This window comes from Rhea pennata, chromosome 4 (genome assembly GCF_028389875.1).
Source record: "Rhea pennata isolate bPtePen1 chromosome 4, bPtePen1.pri, whole genome shotgun sequence".
NCBI classification, from domain to species: domain Eukaryota; kingdom Metazoa; phylum Chordata; class Aves; order Rheiformes; family Rheidae; genus Rhea; species Rhea pennata.
Window position 1 is genome coordinate 67,011,195 of NC_084666.1, and position 21,785 is coordinate 67,032,979.

Below are 21,785 nucleotides of genomic sequence, written 5' to 3' on the forward strand. Positions count from 1 at the left end.
GAATTTGTAGTCGTTCCTTAAGGAGATTAAATGTTTGAGCAGAGTTGAGGAGAAAATGTCATATGCCTTTCCTCACAGGTTGGTTAGAACATGCTTTACTTGATCTCTTTGTACCCTTTATTTTAGTATTAGCAGTAAGAAGGCCACTTTCAAAGGTTGTCTGGGGCATGGAGTTTCTTGTCTGACACATCTGCGGTATTCAGGTTTTGTGCTCTAAGTTGGTGCTCTTGTGTAACACGCCCAGAGCAACAATATTCCAACAAGATCCTGCGGGATTCGTAAAGACGGTTCTCCATAGTCACGTTATCTTGAGCTGATCGAGCCAGTTGCTGCCCAGAAGACTCGTGTTGAGAGTCTGCAGATTGCAGTGTTTCCTGTTTTGAGATTGTGTAGGATGCCTCTTCCATGAGAAACAGCTAAAATTGTTTAAAATGGTTCTAGTGCTGACATCTAGTAGTAAAAACAAAGGGCTTTCTCTTCTCCTCTTTTATAACAACATCCAGCTGGGTGCAGAAACTTACCCAGAATTCATATTTCTACTATTAAATGACTGCTTTATCCTGCTCATATACTTTGCACCTTGAAAGCCCTCTGGGGCTGAGCAGGAAGTAAGAAAATACTTTTCCTACATAAGGAGGCATTGCACTCTGGTCCTAAGCTAGAATGATGGGTGACTGCAGAAAGTAAAATCTAATCCAATTTTCTGTGCATTTTATTTTTCTTTGTGGGGTCCTGTTTGTAAACTAAAGCATGATACAATGACTTTAAGATTGTTCTGGTGTTTCCAAGCCTGCCTTAGAAAATAATCTTGTGGTACTGTTCTCCTTACTAATGGCTATCTGCAAATAAAATGTGTTACAAGCAGCAGCTTTGCTTTTATAGATACAGGAGAAAATGAGGTTTCTGTCTGGTTGGCATGCGCACACTCTTGCAAGTCCTCTTTGCAATACGAGGATGCCTCCTTGGTCACTGGCTGACCGCAAGAGCACGGCGATGCAGCAGAAGGTTCTTAGTAAGGCAGCGGCAATTCCTTTTTATAGCCTTTCTCTTAGTGAGCCATCTGTAGCTACTACAGCTACGTTTCCGCATCCCTCAAAGAGATTTTCTAATGCTTGTTTTAGTGATATGTGTCAGCAGGAGGGGATTAACTATTAGCACTCGTGCAAGCCAAAAAAAAAAAAAATGTAACGGTAGGCAAAGGTGTACGGTGAACACCTTCATCAGGAATTAATTTACTGAAAAGATGTAGTTCAGAGGGAAAATAAATTAGGAACAACGTTTACATTTAACGTACAAAGCTTTTACGTGACCTAGGTGATATTGTTCATACTGTTGTCAAGCTGGAATTATATAAAGAAATTAGACTCCATCATAGTGGACTAGAAATCTTACCATATTACATTTCTGTTCCTCTTATTCTTAAAACAAGTTTAATCTCAAATTAAAGGTAGTGATAGCCTTGCAAGTCCGGCAAAGGTGTCAGCAGTGAAACTTCCCCAGTCTGCCACATCACATCAAGCACTTTTGATTTGAAGGGGCACCTTTATGGAAGCAAGGAACGTTTTTGCCTGCATGTTTAGTGAAGCCCTGGATCCTCTGTTCAGAATGACAAATAATTGAGGTGCTTCCGATGGTATCTAGAGACGAGACGAAGGGTCAGCAGTCTGCTTCTTTTAGACAAGCAGCTGTTTTATAGCTGCTTTTATTCACTGTCAAACTGCAGAACTCTTGCCTGGAAATAAATTGTCAGGTGAACTGTTGTGGCTGTTTGTCTCCTTTTTGTACCACGTTGCTTCTGTTTGAAAAGAAATAATTTTTTTTTGCTTTGTCCCCTGGCAAGTAATGCTATTGCAGAAATGACAAATTGGTGGCTGCTTCTGTAAATCTTGCAATTAGAAAGATACCTTGTAGTATAAAAATAGCTAATAAAGCATTGCTTAATGTTGTCACAAAGTAAAAATTTGGCTTAATTTGTTGCATAACCTTGTGCAGTGTACACTAGGGGCGCATAAAGTAACTTCAAGGTTTAGTGAGAAGTGATACACGAAGATGCAGATTGAATTGTCGTATTTTCTGGAACAGAGTTTTCTGAAGCTCTGGTCCGTGGACCATCTGGGGCCTGTGAAAACTGCAGTAAATGGTCCACAGAACTAGAGTTAATATTTAATCTGAACTTTTTAGTTCTGTGCAGTTAGTGTAGTACACAGGAAAAGTTGAGGTTGACAGGCTAGAAACGTTACCAATAGGATGTTTCTCTCTGTTGCAAGGACTACATGGTGCAGAACAGTGAATAACTTAGTTCAGTATTTGAGTATGGCTCGTGTAATTTGACCGTGGTAAAACAGAACTGAACTTTGTGTATCTGGATTGCTGATTGTGGTTGTGTGTTGATATCAGACAGTAATTTTATGATAACTGTCAAATCAGTTCTCCCTGCCCCTGTTTCTCTTAAACAGATAGATGTACATGCATGCTCACGTACACAATGATGAGTTCTGTAGCTATGCTTTTGTTTGGGTTGACAAACTAGCACTAGTCTCTGTATACTTTTGGCCTCATCTTTGTATAGTGAACAGTAACTAGGTGGTCAAACAAATCTTAAATCTAACACCCCTCTAGCACCCCCTTCTCTTTCCTGTCTTCCCCCCACCCCAACATCCACTCAAGCCAATATCAGAAGTTTATTTCATATATTCACATATGTCATATATGTGTGCATATATTCACATATGTCATATATGTGTGTATTTGGCATGAGAATTTACTGTTCTGAGTTGGATTTGACCTGGGCAGAGATGTGATCAATGAATAGGCAACGCAATAGGCATAGGATTTTGGGTGCCTGTGCTTGGCTTCTGGCACACTATTAAATTGCAGTGAATCACTTTTTACCTTTCATGCCTTAATTTCTTCATATGTGACACCAGCGTCTTTGTAAAGAGCTTTGAGCGTCTTACTAAGGCGGATCTGAACAAAATCTAGGAAGGAGCATTAGGTTCAGGTAAGAAGTTGTAGACTTTGCTAGGAGAGTTTCTGCAAGAGCTGGCACGTTGGTTAGTTCACCGTTGCTCTGTTTTCTGTGCTAGCTATTTTTCAATACAAGATGAGCAAGATTAAACAGTTTGACCTAAGTTTATTTGTAAAACTGGAGTTGTTCACTTAGTGTGCCTTGCAAGCCAGACTGCTTCAGGCTCTTCTTGACTCTCTCTCCTCACACGTTTGCTTTGTGTTAGTAATCAGGGCTCTGAGCACAGCAACACCCAACCTCAGTCTGTTTGCCTTATCAGATACCTGAATTAGATGTTAAAACTTTTCTGCCTGCAATTGAGATGAAACTTGTGCAAATATGCATTAATGTTGAGGATTTTGTGTATGGTCTGTTTATCATGGATTCAGGGTTTTTTGCTCTTGTTTCAAACATTTGAACTTCCAGAAAAAAGGAGCATCAGTAAGCATTACGGTGGGGTTGTACCAAAGTGGCCTGCAGCCCAGGCAGGGCAGGATGGAATTAGGTCGGCTGGCGCAGCAGCAGAAGGAGCAGCCCAAGGATGTTCTGCTGCCCCTGGGCTAGGAACCTGTCAGCCCTCTGCCTCTTTCCAGGCAGGCCTGGAAAGTCACCCGTTCACAATACTGCTTCCAGATACTTCAGTTCCAAGCCTACATGAAGCAGACCGTCCTTTCTTTGCCTTCGTGCTTTTTCTTGCACGCCAGAATGGGAAGTTACAGTTTTGGCTTACTGTCTTCAGTGTTTGGCCAGTGCAAAGAGAAAAGATTAGCAGAGTGGTACGGGATGCAGATTTTTTTTCAAATTTTCTCATTCTTATTTCCCACTTTGCACAAAGTTATGTTTTAAGGCCATAGCCACCAGAGCTGGTTTTGTACATCGCTAGAACACCGCTTACATAATTTTGGGATGGTTTAAAAATAGAAGCTGACTTCAGTCAGAGAAGCTGCAGCAGAGGGGCCTGAGCCAGGGGGGAGGTGGTACTGGTGAGATGACAAGGCTGGAGAGGAAGAGTGGAGGACGCCGAGCACTTAGGCTAGCTCAGGAGTGAAGCCGGGGAAGGGGCCCACAGAGCAGCATTTCGCAGTCTGCCCACAGTGCGAACCCCTGGGCTCCAGAGGGGCAGAAATCAAGAGGGCAGTGAAACACAGGCCTTTGGGGAATGTAAAGAGTGTGTGAGAAGGGAAAGAGGTCTGTGTGATATGGGTATACCAAAGTGACGACAAACAGGGATGTTAAATTTCTATTTTTTTCAGAAATATGACTTCCGAGTGGCAGTGTATTTACCTTAAAGGCTCTTGATTTTTGTATTGGGGTGACGGGGGCAGGGAGGGGAAGGAGCGAAGTACTAGCTTTAGAGTACTAGCTAGCTCTCACAGAAAATCCAGCAAGCTTTAATTAGTCAGTTTTACAGAATGTATAGGTAATGTCCTTAAAAAAAAAAAAGTTAAAAATCCATTTAAAATCTCTTTCTTAGACAGTGGGACCTGGTTTTAGAGAGTCTAATATTGTGAACTTGGAAAGAGTTAAACTTTATCTAGGTTTGAGGGGAGTTGTTACTCAAAAGTTGGAGCAGGGAAATTGGACCTAGTTCATCCTCCTTTTTCCATTTTCTAATATATCAAATTCTGTGGACAAGAGGAGAGGGACTTCAGCCTTTAGAGACTCTTGCTCTAAGCTGACTGGCAGTACTTACAGTTGCACCACCAGAAAGCAATAAAACGAATACACAGAGCAGCTCTAACAGAAAGCAGATGTCTTGGTTTTGTAATTAAATAGAAAGGAGAAGGCAATAAGAAAACTAATGACAACTGACTGTGCGTTTGAAAAAAGTGTATTCTCTTGCCTTAAAACTGAACAGAAAAACTCATGCTAGCGAAACTGAAAGGTACGCTAACAGCACTTAGATTGGAATTTGGGGTTGTACTTTATTTGAATGCATCAAGCTAAGAGCCCTGCAAATTAGAATTGACAGATCTGCTCATTGCCTTCTCTTGGATGGCTGTAAAATCAGTTATATCTGAGTCAACTGAGCAACGAATGTGTGAAAACTGGGATTTTTTTTCTTCTGCCCATGTACATTTTGTATTGGGAGGGCACTGGTATTACAGAGACTGTTATCTGCAGAGCACATCTTAGTATATTTGAAAATTACAAAATGAGAACAAATTTGAGATCTTTTAACCTACATTCAGTCTATATCTGACTCTAAACCAAAACTATGTGGCATCTTTGTTCACTAATTGTACTACATGGAGTTTTTCTGCTGGTAATGGCTCAAAGGCAAAGTAACGGGCTTTAGGAACATGTATTATAAGCATTCTATTAGCATAAATACGTGTGTGTGCTTCGAGCAGTGGTGGTGCTCCAACAGGGTGCACTCTGCCCCCTTCCTCCCCTGCGGCGCTGCGGCAGGTGAGTGCTGCGGGGCTGGGACGGAGGCAGCAGAGCTGGCATCTCGCAGGGCGCCCTGCTTGTTTTTGTTGGAAAGAAAGTTAATGGCCGTGCTTAAAGCCAGGTCCACTGCAGTGGCGCAAAGGGAAGAAAGCAGCTGTGTGTCATCTTTTAATTTTCATTTTTGGTATCGTTTCTCTGCCAGGACTGTCTGAAGAAACTTGATACTCTGACTCAAGTGTTAACCTCCTTGTTTGCCCTGGTTTGATCAGCAAAAAGTCTGATTTGGTATAAAATACTTTAAAGAAAGTGGTCAGTACTCAGCCTTTTAAATATCTATAGGCGAATCTGAGCACAGATGGCTGTGGAGAAGCTGCTTAGGAGAAGAAATTGTTGGGGTTTTAGTCAGTTAGGAGCTTGTCAGTGCTGTTTTATATATGTACAAAGCTCAGAAGTCCTGTGTTTTCCTGACTGTGTGTCAGGATGTGAAATATTACTCTTTGTACTGTCTTGATCCCTGTGGTGTTTTTCAGTGAAATACTATACTTTCCTCACTCCCTCTATGCTGGTTTGAGTTACACAGAAGGAAATCTTATTCTGTGAATAAACCTGCAGGATATTGCCAAGGAAGAAATGCTAAACCTACTACAGTAATCCTGATAGTCTCTTTGCTGAAGATCAGGTAGAATTCTTGCAGCAGCCCAAAGTAAAGGCAGATGGGGAACTTGCACACTATATATACAAGGCTCAACACCCCTTCCTCCCCACCCCGCCCCCCCCCCAAAAAAAAAAAGCAGTGCCCTATTTTCCTGAACTTTCATGATTTTGGCATGTTTCTGGTGCAGTGTTCATACAGCTGCAGTGAAGGTGAAAATTAAGTGGCTGCACTATCGTTCCTTCTCACATAACCCTTTAATGTATTCACACATGGACGTATGCTGGGTTGTGCACCTAGTAGGTTAACCAACCTTCTGCTGCTTGCCTGCAGCTGTCATGCTTTTGACTGAAAACTGGTGTCAAGTTACTTAATTTCAGCTGAATTGAAAAATACAATATGTGAAGTAACATCTGATAACTCTACAGTGAAACTTACCTGCCTCTCAAATTATATCTAATATTTGCTTTACTATTTGCCCCAGCACCTTTCAAGTGAAATGCTATTCTGTATAATCATGTATCCCTAGCAACAAAGAATCTTTTTCCATGTTGCAAGCAAGACTGGGAATAGGATATGTGTGGTTTGAAACACTTCTTGATCAATCTACTGCTGAAAACTGCATGTAAACATTACAAGGAAGGCACAACTAAAGTATTGCTACACATTCTATTCTTAAATATGATCTCTATGGAAGAAAAATTTGAATATGTACTTGTTTATGGGCAGAAAACCTATGTTTGAAGAAGTACTATTATGCAAGTTCTTTGTGCTGCTGTAGTACTCTGGAGAAATGTTCAAATATTCTTCTGCACCCTGCTTAAAAAAAAAAAAAAAAGACAAGTGACCAACCATAGTAAGATTAAACTGTCTTATGAGATCTGTGGAGAATGGAGCCTGTTTTCTTCTGATGTGTTTTGTAGATAATGAGGTGAACTTCCATCTTTTTACTACTCATTGGAATAATTTAATGGATTTAAATGAAATTATTGAGACTTAATTGAGAAAATGTGTTGCATCTTCTCTCCCCATGTGCTTAGGATGTGAAGAGTTTTCTTTCTGGTTACACAGAAGCAGAACTGGACTTGAAGCCAACCTCAGGATTGCAAGATTGCAGGGTATGCATGCTGTTTTGCTTTTGGCTCTAGCAGCAGAACTGCAGTGAGATTTCGGCAAAGTGCTTTCTACTTTTTTTTAGGCCCCACAAAAGTTTTTCATAATTGCCAGCAAATTCCAGAGTTAATCCTGGTGAGAAGTATGTGTTTCCTAGTGAGCATCTCTCTCCTGTCAGTAGGAATTATTTGCTTGCATTCCTATGTGCTTCAGCCTTGTAGCAGGCTGTGCTTAGGCAAGTAAGGCCAAGTGTGACTGTAGGGGGTTAGGCTAGTGGTCTACCTAGCTCAGTATTTTTGTCTCAAATAACACATGTAGAGTTTGTGTTGGGAAAGAGAAGTTCAATGAACAGAGCGTTGAGTGACCTCTTCCTGGCTATTTTCTCCCACGAATCAGTGGTTTAAAAGCTTCCTGAGCTAGAATATGAATCAAAATCACTGTTCAATAGCTATAGATCCTCCCTTAATCTAATCCGTTTTCTGAACACCATTAAACTTCCACAGTGTCCTGTGGCAAAGATCATGATTCCATCCTGATTCTTTTCTTCTAAGCAGGTCGTGTCCCTTGTTTGTTTCATTCAGTGGCTTGGAAGACAACAGGATAGTTTTCCATTTTGGGGCATGGAGAAGGCAGAGAACTGATATTTTTTTTTTTTTTTTTTAACTCTCAGAACAAAAATAGAGCTTGCTACTCTTTTTTTTAATAGCCTTTCTAGAAGCTTGACAATCCTAGTGTTTTAGATGCTTCAGCTTAGTGTACTACAGTCTCACTTCTCAATCTATAAATTGAGATGAGCTCAATCTGGCTTGAAGACCTTAGGGTCGACTGTAACTCATCTCGTGCACCCAGTGAGGTTGTATCTTACTATTATGAAGCATCAACTTCTGGTGAATGGTCAGGCTGCTCGACTTGATTACGTTTAATAAAGCAAATGGATTTGGACTAGACTTGCAGCTGATGTACAGGGCTGTAAGTTATATATGTACGCAGGCTCAAACTTTCATTATAGTTTTCCGTGTTCATTCTGTTGAAAACTGTATTAAGCTATTCATAAAAGCATGTCTTGTACCTCTCTATAAATAAAAAAAATACCATTTTGCCATTTCCAAACATAACGTAGATTTTTATAATCATATAGTTTTTTTTTCTCCTCACCTTTGTGGTGGTGTGGTGATTTTTTGTTTTTTTGTTTTTTATTTTTTGGGTTTTTGCTACCCTTGGCTGTGTAAGAAAGGGGGAGAGCCTGTTATTGAAGGTGACTTGGAAACTTGTACAACTTGAGATAAAGTTTCAGATAGTCACACACTTCTCTGGCAAGCTGTAAAAAAGGTCTTGATACAGTTAAGATGACCTTTTTTTTGGCTTACTTGGTGCATCACAGGAGACTTTTCAAATCCATCTCTCATAATTTATAGACAGTTAAAGCTGTTGAAACACAGACTTTCTTGACTAGGAGCTCTGGGTCTCCATCTAGGCTTTATTTCTTTTAATACAGCCAAGCTTGTGATGATTCCCTTTGAAGAAAGTGGGCTTGTGATATGGTTTAAATTTGCAGTCGTGGCTCTTCAAATCAGAAATGGAAGTTTTCATTCCCAGTTAGCACAGATAAGCTTCTGGATGAGCTGGCTGGGCAGTACATGCCGTCCTTTGCTCAGCTGGAATCACGCACTTGTGGGAGGAAATGGCAGGGATACGAGGGGTAGCGGGGAGCTTTGGGGTACTGCGGCGAGGGGTGAGGAAGCTAATCGGCCTACCTGGGCCGCAAGAGGCCACGGGGCATGAGGAGGGAGTAGCCACGGTGAGGCAGGCGGTGTGGGACGGAGGTGGGTGCGTTCTTTGCTTTCGCGCTCTCTCTGCTGTCACTTGAGCTTTCAGTAAGGTTTTAAACAGCAGGCTGCTAAACCAGTGTCCTGTATACAGATGCAGAGGTGAGTAGCTGATGGTGGTGCTGGGGAGGAAGTGATGTCCAGGGCTGGTGTTTTGAAGACTAATGTTTCATTGCTGGGGACGTGTTTGGCCCTTTTTGGACAGTCGTGTTTTAGGCGTTGATGACGGTTCCCTTTTCTACGGTTGCAATCTGTTTTGCATGAGCAGCTAGCATGGGGGTTGAAGTGGTGTGTTTTGGGCACCTGTGTTGGAGATGCTGCTTATCTGCTTTCTGTGGGGGACTTAGCTCCTTCAGGGCTTTGTCTAACAGCCTGACCTTTCCATGAAGAGCCTGGGATTTGTGCTGAAGCATTTCAGCATGCATGTGTTAGGGCTGGCCATCGGATGGGCTTTAGTTTCTGGCTCAGTGTTCAGAGTCAGCCTCCAAATGGATACTGAGAAAGCAGTAATAATATAGTTGTGGTGTAGGTGTCTTCACGCTTTGTGTGTTACACATCTATTTTGGTGATTTTTCTTTTTAATTGGATTCAAGGGCACTTGGACCAGTCTTTAAACCAGACAAGACTTTAAGATTTAATGTATAAAGCATTTTCCTTCTGGTTAAAATGGAAAGAATGTGTCTAAAAATGCACTATTAGTAACTTAGTTATTTTAATCTGAGGCATTCCTGGGGGAAAAACCCACCTATCTGTTTTTCCGGAGGATATATGTATTGCAAGAGACTCCACACTGCATTTTTGTTTCATGCGTGAATGAGAGGTAGTGATGGGGGTGGATATTGTGGGTGTTTTAAGATGCTTGTATTTATTGTATACAGCCAGGTGACCTAGGGTCTGTCTGTGCCCCTTCTGGAAGCACGTATGATACTGTGTTTTTCCTTTTGTGTGTAGAATTTTTATAGAATGCAATGCAAGCACAAGCATGTGTCTTTAAGCTAGCTATGTGTAGTTATTTTAACCTGTATTTCTACATGCACAATTCCTGTTGGATCTTTTTTCCCCATTGGCGTCGTGTGTCTGTAAGGCCTGCAATATTGTGTCCTTAACTGAAGATGGTTTAGAAAAACAAAAACCTGTCAACATTTGGGTATCAGCAGAGGGCACTGGCTGATGACTGTGATTGTATGAAATTTGTGTGCAAAATATTTGATAACATGATTTTTTTTAACCTAGTGAAGGACTGTATATTCCTTTTTATTGTTGAGCTACGATTTATAGAACTACTTGTGGTGTGAAGCTAAAATTGCTGGTTATGTATGTAAAAGGAAGTAGGAATCCTGCTTTGAAGCTGTTGAAATCATTTCTGAGAAAACTTTTGAAGCTGTCATTTCTTCTTCCTCCCACCTCACTGTACAAAAACACTTCTGGCCTCTTTTGCAAAAGAAAAATAATTAGGATACTTAACTGCTTACACAGGTCTTAAAAGAAAATGTGCTATGTGCTAATGTGAATCTGTGCACTGCGTTGTGGGGAAACCACAAGGAAAACCAGAGTCTGATATTGAAGCAATATTCTGTTTGGTGCCTTCAAATTAGAGTATGTGTGGTTTGCTTTTTAGCCAGTACTTTAGCCTCCCTTAAGAGAGAGGGAAAAAAAAAAAAAAAAAAAAAGGAATGAAAGATGGACAGCTGGACCTTTAGAGATGTACTCTGGCTCATGCTGCGTACTTTTCCCTTCTTTTTGCTTTATGGAGCTCTCTGGAAATGGCCACAGTATCTGCTGTCCTTAAATGCTTAGCCTGGTGTTTTGTGTGTGTGTGTGTGTGTTTTTTTTTTTTTTTTTTTTTTTTTTTGCTTTTTTTGAGGAGCTTTCCACAATATTCAAGAAGAGAGAGCATTATTGAAGTAGGATAGAGATACTGAAAAACATGTATGGGTTTCTAAACCTTGGGTATGATTGGTACTTCAGTGTTGGGAGAGGAGGTGCTTAGCCTGCTCTTTTGGGCTTTGTGTGGGAATAACGTGGGGGGAATAATGCACTTGAGGTTTTGCCTGGAATAGAGAAAATGGGTGTAACAAGTTCTAGAGACTGTTCTGCTTTCCATCACGATGGTGAGACATTGTCTTTGAGTTTGATGCTTGTCTTAAAGTCAACTTGGAGGAGAAAGAAAGCTCTGGAGACCATAACTTCTGTTATGAAGTACAGAAACATTCAGTAACAAAGTTATGAAATGTTGGCTTTAGTGTTTTTTAAATTTCTTACTGATTCTTTTAAAGTAGATTTTTCTCCTAGGTTGTGTGATGTTTAAACAGCTTTCTTGATTCATATGGACCACATTGCCAAAACTGGTGGTAAATGTGAATTTAGTACTTTAACCAGTTTTTCTTAGTGGGTGGCCCAGGAGAGAGGTGCAAAGTGGTGGATAGTACCATGGCAAAATAATGAGTGAGGTTGTCTACTGCCTGCACAGAGTAACTGCCAGAAAAATGGCAAAATTTAATGTATTTGTATGTGGAACATCCCTGTTTGAGCTGTGCAAGTTTGAAAAAGTCCCCTGTTTCTAATGGTCGAATTGTGAAATGAACAAATACGTACATATTGCCAAGCTCTCAGTAAGCCCACAAACTCCTGAAAAACATAATTATCCAGTAGAAAGGCATATGCAAAAAAAAAAAAAAAAAGGTATTTGCATTCATAATTCGTACTCACTACTTTTTCTTTCTTATTTCAGTTCCTTGGCATAGCATTTCTTGGGATTGGATTGTGGGCATGGAATGAAAAGGTAAGTGAATATTGCGCTAAAGTCTCCCTCTCCCCACACACTTTCTACTGAAACAAATTCGAGTTTCACTGTCAAATAAAGCCTTGACTTGGCCTACCTCGAGGAATATGCTTGGCATTTTGCCCAAAAATACTTTGGCAAGAAATTGTGGCTGACACTTGCACATAAAGCAGCCATTTCCGTCCGTGCACGCTCAGACCGCAGAGCCGGCACTAGATGGCTTGCCCCAAGCAGTACTGGCGTACGGCTCCGCTGCACGTGTCCTGGGAATCGGGAGGGAGCCTCCACGTCCTGCAGGCCTCTTCCTGAGAGTGGCTGCTCTGGCTGGCTTGTCTGAACATAACATGGTAGTTGTTGTTGTTTCTCTTAAAATACAACGACCCCTAACCACCCTCCCCCCCTCCCCTCCCCCCCAAAAAAAAGAAAGGAAAAAAAAAAAAAAAAAAAAAAAACAGATCTGAGACTGGCAAAATAGCTATTATTTTTCTTATGGAAATAAAATAGACCACTGAAACAGTCTCTGTTAGGAGACTGAAATCAACTTGGAAATGGCAAGAAAAGGAGGGGAAGGGAAAACCTCTGTGAACCAGAGCCTAATTTTCAGTTTACTTGCTGCAGAAGTTGGGAAGAAGGTAAAATATGAAGCTGTAATATACAAAACAAGTCAGTATGTATTGGGCTACTGGATAAAAAGCTTGGCTTACTAAAAGGCAACAGCTAAAATGAAAGACAGGGTTTCCTTTGTTGTTATTTGTTTAAAAAAATGAGAATAACAAACCTGGTGAGGGTTTCTTTCCATTTTAGTGGAAAACCCTATGCAAGTTCCAAAATGATATTATGTTTGGTTCAGGCATAGTAACTGGTGCTTGTAGCAGAACAGAGTAAAGCACTGGAAGCATTGGACTGTTGCCACTTAAATTCAGGACAAATTTTTGTGTTTCAGAAGTAAGTTATTAACTTAAACTCAGTGTTTTGTCCTGTGACTGTTGAATATGGATAACCGCAAATAGTAATTCTTAGTGCTAGTGATAGGATATTAATTGCTTGTGTGTGTATACATATATATACACACATACAGATGCATGTTTTTTGTATACGTTCAGGCCATATGATACTCAGGTTGGTTTGAATAGCCTTGGAAGGAGGTCCTGTGTGTTTAGGCTTTTTAATCAACAAAAACATAAAAACGTATCAGTTCTCTGAGTGTACTTGCAGGGCTTTTGCTGAAGCCCCCAAAATTACTTGCTCTATTTCAGTGTTGCTTCCCAGAAAGGGTTTATAACAATTTTGTATTGTCTTAATAGGTAGCACAAATAATTCCTTAGACTGAATGAGTTGATAAAAGGAAGACAGCTGTAGTTTAGTTTGAAGTTTAAAATAGACTAGTCCTTATAGCCAAAGGGTGTTCTGACAAAATGATGATTTGTTAGGTTTTAATATATTTAATATATTTTCTCTATCTGAAAGGGGATTCAGCCTTTCTTATGAGAAATGTATTCAGTTCATAACTGTTAGTAGCCAGAAGCCAAAGCTCACATTTTTACTTGAGATCTGGGCATTTGTTATCATGCCATCTTGAACCATTTTTAATCAGATCCTGCAAGTGGGAGAAAATGTCACATGGTTTTGCCTGCATTCGCTCAAGCTCTGTGTGTAGTAGGCTTTTATATGGAAATAAATAAAATGCTGTTTACTATTTTAAAGTGCAGGTCCTTCTCTGAAAATAAGCATCATTCCCTAACTTTTCTAACTGTTGTAACTTTTGTGTCCTGTGGCACTTAGTGTGGACTGCTTATTCTGTGGGTGTATCGGCCCCGATTCAACACAGAAACAGCTGAGCTGTGAAGTACAGGAGTGCAGAGTTTTTATTATTATTATTATTATTTTGTCCTTTTTTGTGTGTGTGGGGGGGGGCGCTTTTGTCTTGCAATGGCAAGAAGAGGCAGTCAGCAGGAGCGAGCCCCAGATGCTCTGTGACCAGGTGCTGGGGAAAGGGCGCAGCTGGCGCACAGCCCACATGGGCAGCACGGGGCTCGCTGCAGCTGGGGTTGGTGGCGAGGGCCGTGCCACGGAAGCCCAAGGCTCCAGGGCTGCAACTTAGCTGAAAAGCGCTTCTCTAGCCAGACTCCTCCTCGGTTAAGCCTGCGGGTGTCTTGGGCATTGTGCTGTGTTGCAGCAGGGCGCCTTAGGACTGCTGCTGTCCCAGTGAACTAAATCTTTATCAAAGCTGAACTTGTAGTCATAGAATCAGTAAGGTTGGAAGGGACGTGTGGAGATCATCTAGTCCAACCTCCCTGCTCAGCAGGGTCACCTAGAGGACCACTCACTACAAGAGGACCTTGTAGTGCCACTGTATAACATACAAATGTACTTTGGTGAGTTTTGTGCAGGAATGGGTTATCAGAAAGAGCTCTCTACTGTGAACGTATCTGGGGGTAGGGAGGATTTAAGTTCACTTCCCTTTTGAATCACATTTGGCTTTTTATCCAGCTGTGTTGTGTTATACCCCAGCTATCAGCTTGTATATACTTTTGCTGCTGCACAGCATCTTTTTAAGATAGATAGTGTGTGAGACCAAATAAAAAAAATGCAAGATACACTGAAGTTGTCCACATTTTACAGGAGTCCCATTTGCTGCTGGTGACTAACTGTTTGGGGTAGACTTTTGAGCTTGGCAGGCTTATCCCTCCCCCCTCCCCCCATTAAGTTTGAACTGTCATTTTTTAAACATTGTTTTAAAGAAACAAGCTCACTGTGCAGTCTCGTGACCTCATGTATAGCTTTGGGGATGGGGTGGGCAAAAGAGCTCATTTGTCAGTGAGTCAATACAGCCGGTCGGGCAGCTGGCAGCCAGGCCCAAACAAAACCTGGGGAATTAGCATTCTCCGCTGGGAACCTGAAACAGAGCTGGGACGGGGTCTATGCTCAGAGGATGAACAAAACTGTGTTTACGTGGGCGTACTGCACAGCTCACAATCCCACTGGGTTTTCTGGCACACTATACTTGGGCTTGTAGTATAGAAAACCTGATCAACAAGCAGCTGATTGTTCCGAGTGCTGGCGATGAGCATCGGTGACGTGGAAAGAGGCTGGACTAAGCCCCAGCAGCTAATGCTACCTTCGAGTGGTGAGGGCAAAAAAGCATTATGGTAACCGTATTTTACTGGCTTTCTCAACTTCAAGCAAATTCTTTAATGACTTCTAAAAAAAAATAAACTAAATTTACTCCAAATGCCTACTTTCTTCCTTAGTTACATATATTAGATAATGAGGTCTTGGGGCTCACGAGGAGTGTTTGTGGTGTGACTCCAGTGGGTGCTTGGAGCTTGCAAGCTTACTGTTTCTCACTAGCTGCAGCAGATTTACATGCAAGCGTAGGGAAAGCAAGTGATGAATTGCCATTTTGTCTTCTGAGACCGTAAGAGACTGTCCAGGGAGAGGGGGCCTTTAAAAGGAAAAGGTTGTTTTAAGTAGGAGGTGGTAAGGATAGAGGTAGATGGGAAAAACTTCTGCAGATCTGTGCAAAATCTGTTGTTTAGACTTAATTCATTTATAAGGTTTCTCTGCCCTTGCCCTGAAGTTAAAACTATCATTTCTTTTCCCCAGGAAAGAATTCATACTACTTTTACTGTCTCAGTCAATGGCAAATATCAAGAGGGAGCAATGCTGTTGCCACTCCATGATGGTTGCGCATGCATTTCTATAGCATAGTTCTTTTAAAAAAAATAATTACTAGCAAGAGAGTACTTTGCCTGTCGTGGGGGTCCCTCCAAGCCAAAGGATGCTCAGAGCATGGTCTCTAGCTTCTGCCCTGCACTCTGCATGTGGATATTACAGGACTGGGGAAGAGCAAGTGCAGTATAAATACTGCCAATTACACTAATTTTAAATTTTGGTGCATAAAGACACATTGTCTAAACAGGTCTTTAAATCATGTTACCAGTGTTCCAACACCTAGTAATCGTTAATCATGAAAAATACAAAAATGTAATTATAGCTTGTCTATATTTATGCCAGTTGTTTACCTATTGAACTGTGCTTTCCCATGACAGGGAAGCTAGACTAGTTCTTCTCCTTTACAAAATACTTGGAAAATAAAATGCTGCCACTATTGTTGCTTGCTGTGAGAAATGCAAAGCCAACAAAAATCAAGGAAGCAAGTTTTGTAAACATCCACCTAGTTTCTGTTTTGCAGAGACAAAATTTTGGAATAGGATTAATTTGGTGTGTTCCAGTGAGTATTATTCTGACCCTCACACTTGTTCAGATGCGCAGCATGGGGAAACTGCAGGAATTCTGACTATGAAAGTAGAGAGACATTTTGCTGTTTCAAAATAGTGCAACTGGAAATTGTTTTATATCTTCTCTCTCCCTCATATTCCTGTAAGCCAGTGATTCCTAGTCCTGTGGATGAGACTTTTGAAGGGTTAGTTCTGTCTGCAAAGAAATAATGTGTTTCAGAAGATCTACTGTTGACTCTTTTCTGACCATCCCAAGGGTGTTTCATATCATAGGGTTTTCTTGGTGTGTATTTTTTCTGCATTTTCCTCTGTTTTCTCTTACTCTGCTGGTGTTAGTTTCTTCTTTTACTTTTTAGTGGCTGTTTGGGATGTTGTTGCCATGCGGAATGGCAAGTTGAGCTCTGTTTTAACCTGCATCCCTGTGGGAGCTACCACAGTGGTTTTCACAAGATCCCTTCAGATACCTTGAAATTTTGTTATGTGGCTGTCTTTTCAGAATTGCTGCTGTGCTGTATTTTCCTCTGAAGCCCTGCTCTCTTGCCTTATAGTATGCCATTGTGCCAATGAAGTCAGTTGTCCCAGGGCTGCAGCCTCGGGACGACTGATTTCGTAGGCACAATAGCACAGGGGAATTTCTGAGGCTTGAGTGTAGCAGTGACTTTACTGCCCACAACTACAATCTGCCTGTGCCAGAGATCTCTCTAGTGTGCTAACCAACTTGTGACTCCCTTTGGCCTCCTTACACAGATTGATCGGGTTCCTGCCTCATAAGTGCATCAACACTGAGGTGCTGCTGCAACCAAGATGTCCATGTTGGACATGGATGTCCATCCATGCACTCTGGAGAAATTAAAGTAAGTTTCTGGTGCCAGTGTGCAAAGACTTTGTCTGCTAAAGGCAAGTAGTGTGAACCAGTAGGAGAGGAAATGGTGCTGAAGTCCCTGGCCTGAATATATAACCAGAATATAGCTTCTGGGGATGACTAGGAGATTCCCTTCAAAAGGACTCCCTGAGTCTAAGCTGAAATGCTGTACCAAAGATGGGAGCTGGAGTTCAGAGAGCTGCCTTTGGAAAACACTACAGGTTGTCCTGCTGGTCTTAGATAGCACAGGATGGAAAGAGGATGAGGGGTGCCCCTTTCTTGCTTTTCTAAATAGCTGTTGTTTCCTTATTCTTTACTGATGGGCTCAAGGCAATCAATTATGCAGCGATAATGTCAGGAGGAGCCTTCTCAAATAACTGCTTTCAAAGACCTGTGTTTTTCCTTTGCCTTGCTGTCTTGAGCTGTGCATGAAGTACAGCTTTGTAGTCTGGAAGGTGTTGGCCACTGGACAAAATGGCATGACAACATCCCTCACTGGTTTTGGGCTTCTGTTTTGACCCATCTTCCTCCCTTCCCTGCCTCTGCTCTCGTACTGTAATGAGGAGATTGCAGTTCTGGCTCAGTGATCTCCTGCGCTTGATGTGGCGGGAGGCACTGCCAATGCCTCTGCCCCCACCCATTTGTTGGAGAAAGAGTGAGTCTTACTGTTTCACATGACCTCCTTTCCTGAACTTGGGGTGGGGTAGGAATATGAGGTCAGCCTGCCCTCTTTGTACGCATACCTCATCGTGCCCTGTGATTGAAATCAATCATGTTTCAAAAGTAAAGGGACTTTCTTCCTTACTTAATTTACTTAATTATTGATTTTAGTTCAGTTATGGATGATGCGTTTGTTCCTTCATTGCCCCAGACAAACGTTGACTTGGGGTGGATGGAAAGTTTAAATAATAACCTGGGTGCTTGAACATACTGCAGGCAATGGAGGGTGGGGAAACAGAGCAAGCAGATGAGCTGGAGACTGGCCAGGGAACATGCCCTACTAGCTCTCCTTGTGGGACTACAGCAGAGTCCTGGACTGATGCCATTATGAGAAGAAACGTGTTAGAGTATGTAGCCCCGTTGAAACAAAGTGTTTACTGCTGAATAAAGATTATGTGTGTGCTTGAACTACTGGGCAAGGATGCACATGTACCCCAGAAATGTAACTTTGCATTTGTAGAAAGCACAACTTTAAAGGATTTACAGATGCTCACTTAGGTTTTGTGCTCCTGTAACAGATCAGTTGGCAAATAGTCACCATCTCTTATGTGACTGGCTGCTAGGTCTGAAGATGCAGAGCATGCTACTGGAAGAGGCAATGTTAGAATGGGAGATTCCTGATCCCAGAAACACTCCCTTCACTTTTGGCTGAAGACGGGATGAAGGCAGAATGGGCCATTACAAGGCCTTTGTACATCTCTGCCAAACTTTTCCCAGAAATGAGCCACTACAACTGAAAAAAATGCCTGAATACCATAGTAGCAGGCGTTTTAGAAACCCATGCTGGATAGGAAAAGTATGTGCCTATAGGACTGTATACTTAGTTCTTTTTTAGCAGTATAACATGAAAGAATATATCTCAGCAATTGCCATGCTGCTTGAAGCAAAATATACTTTGCTTTAGAATACTGCGCTGCTGCTTTACACTGCTGCTTCTCTGCAGATAGCTTATTTGCAAGTGTCCAGAAAAAGACAAGGCTGGAAGATAACTGGACCATATTTCAGCAGTAAGCAGCAGTCTTCTAACAGAATAGCTCTGTGCAGAATAGCTGTAGCTGCGGAGCATTATTGGTGTTTGCCATTCCTGCTGCTAGCTGCTGTTTTATTGCCAAAGCCTCCCTGACGATTGTATATCCTGAAATGTCTCTGTGCAGAATAGTGGTAACTTGAGGTTCATATGCAGAGAGCACAAGCTAGAATTACACAGTATGTACTTTATGCTGGCAAGATATACTATATATTATTATATAGACCAGAAATTAAGTGAGTGACTCTTGCTGGGTGACTGGTCAGCACGTGACAACACCAGGGTGGTAAGAGCCTGTCAATACTCAGATACATACCAAGTAAATTGGGAAAAGGCATGTTCTTAAAGGTCAGAAAGAGTGTAAATATAACTGGTTTGCTGAGATATATTGTCATTGACTTTAACGGGAGTGTGACAGAGTGCAAAATTAGTGTACTTCTTACCAAACCTTCTTTGTTAAGACTGTTAAGACCCATGTACACAAGCATAAGTTGAATTTGACTTGGACTATCTGCAAAAAACTTAATTAAACATACTGTGTGCATGTGGCTTTTTTTAAAAGCAACTCAAAGTTGCTTAGAAAGAAAGACTTAAATGAGTCTTCATCCTTCTGGATTGTCTTTAATTTTTATTTTTTAGTAAAATAATCATAATATAAAGGCAATATTGTTTCTCCAGTGGCTGTTTTGATACATTTTGATATGCTAAAGTGCATTAATTCTAAGATGAGCTAATGTTAGAGACATAGGAATTTATGCTTTAAAGCAAAATTTCCTGGGATCTTACAGCATGTATAAGCATTGAAGGAAAACACTTGAAAGGACTTCAAAACTTGGTTGTTATAGCAGCCATTTTCTCTTAGGGCAGAGCTCATGTTTCCTGACTTGCATACATCTAAGGCTATGACTTTTTGGTGTTTTGTGTTAGATGTTGTTTATTTTGATGTTTTTCATTCTTAGCTGAAAATATGTCTTTGCTTTCTTTTCTATGGCATATGTAGTGAAGCAAAAGTAGTAGAAACATTCCACACAAGTTGAGTTAAGTGTTAACGGCTGATAAATCTTCATTCCAGCTTGGCTTGTACCACCCCATTTTTCTTAGAAATGGGCGTACGCCAACCAGTCTGCTTTGATAGCAACATTGACTCTTAGCAGTGTTTGGTTATATCATGCCTTTAATCTATTTTTGTCTTTTTAATGAATGACAATAAGACCAGTACTGTATGTATTGTAGGAGGAAAGGGATGAATGTGATTTTTGGTTTTTTTCCTCATCCCTGTCTGTCAGGCAATAGCCTCCTGTAGTAGGAGGAAGAGAAATCTGGCTTAAGACTGTCATTCACACTATTGGTTTATTGTTTGTACTTGAGGATTGGGTTGAATTCCTCCTACCGTGTACCATGTGTATTGGAGAAACTTGCGGACATTTTGTCTAGCCCCAGAAATGAAAACCATCCTCAATTTCTGTTTACTGTTCTCTTATAGCTGATTTTTTATTTGGGAAATTATGGAAATAATTGCAGACTATGGGGAGTGCCATGATAAAAGCTTTGACTGTATGAGTATTTACATGTCTAAATAAAGTATTTAAAAAAATCTCATATCTTAAAGCCGCAATTTGAACAGTATCAGCTGTTAAAAACATGACTCTAACAACTTTTGGAAACGAAGCCTTCAAAATTATTGCAATTTGGGGAAAAATTCAAAGAAGCAAAGGGGATATAAACGGGAAAAAGAAGAAAAGGCTGAAGAATGTGAGAATAAATTACAAATGAGCAGTAGAGGTGAAAGTCTGCTGCTTTAGGAGCCACAGTTTTGTTCAGGAGTCAGGAGGCAAAGCAGCAGTCAGAAGCACGCAGCCTGGGTTCAGGCTGCTTTGAGGGAACCCATGGAAAAATGTCTGCTGCAGCAGTGTGCTTTGCTTTAACCTCTGGCTAGGGGAGTGCGTAAAGAAAGAGCGAAACTTCAGCTTTCTTGCTGCCAGTAGGTGTTGGGAAATTGTAACTATTTTGTGCAAGCTCGCTGGAATAAGGAAAACTTTGTATTTGCTCCTTGCCATGACCATCTGTTCAGCATTAGCTAAACTTGGTTAAAATGTGTTCAAAAATAAAATAGCTGCTCAGGATTTACTGGCATCATAACCAAAGTTCTGCTTCACAGGGCTAAAACCATTTGTTGCAAGCACTCTGTGCTGGTTGTTGTATCTAAAACATAGTGTAAGAAAGGCCTAATCTAAGCTATCGCAAGCCATCTCCCAGGATAAATCCTTAACCTGCCTTCTCTCCTACTAGGAGACTTGATGCTAGTGTCAAATTTTTCCTGTTAACTATTGTGTCAGCAGCTATCCTGTGTTTATATAATGAGTTTTTGGCACTGTAGGTGACTGAAGTCTGAATCAACCAGGTATGTAATTTGTCAAAATTTGACAAAAATTGTTGTTGCAAGGTGCTGCTCTTAACCTAGGAGCTTGCTTCTTGATCATTGTGATCCAGTTAAATTTAAGATGTTGTTTTAGCTATTGCTGGTTTTCTGACATAACATTTGTAACTATGTGCCTATATAAACAATGTATATGATGTATCTCATGAGTAATAAAATAGAGTTAAATTTTGTTCAAATGACTCTGACTTCCTTCAGAATATTTTGCATAAGTACAGATGCAGCAGAACACCCTGTGGCTTTCTTGCAAAGGACTCTAAGCATGTTTTGTTGTTAATTCTGTGTGTTGGCTCAGCAAATACTGTACATAAAGACCCTTTGTGTCTGTTTATAGATGCCAAATTTTATTAATTATGTTCTCTTGCTGTGTTGATGAATGCTTATTGCTGTAGGTGTCTACCTTTTTAAAAAGAGCAATGCAAGAGGAAATTGTAGAACAAAGCAGGACGCACGTGTTACCCCTTGGCATTGTTTCTTTCCTAGGGAGTGCTGTCCAATATCTCCTCCATCACCGACCTGGGAGGCTTTGATCCGGTTTGGCTCTTCCTAGTGGTAGGAGGAGTTATGTTCATTCTGGGATTTGCAGGATGCATTGGAGCCTTGCGAGAAAATACCTTTCTGCTCAAGTTTGTAAGTAGTTTTTGCAATGAAGTGATTCATCACTTAAATAACATAAATCATGTTCTGTGTTCCTGCTTACCTGTGTAGATTTTTAAAATCTTTT

General features: G+C 41.0%; 1 protein-coding gene across 1 annotated transcript in view; it reads left to right on the forward strand.

The window, feature by feature from the left end:
• Positions 1 to 21,785, forward strand: part of TSPAN5 (tetraspanin 5) — an 85,265-nt gene that overhangs the window by 52,203 nt on the left and 11,277 nt on the right. Inside the window, exons 2-3 of the mRNA XM_062575007.1 lie at positions 11,724 to 11,774; positions 21,545 to 21,691. Coding sequence (XP_062430991.1) covers positions 11,724 to 11,774; positions 21,545 to 21,691 — 198 coding nt within the window. The remainder of the gene's footprint in view (positions 1 to 11,723; positions 11,775 to 21,544; positions 21,692 to 21,785) is intronic.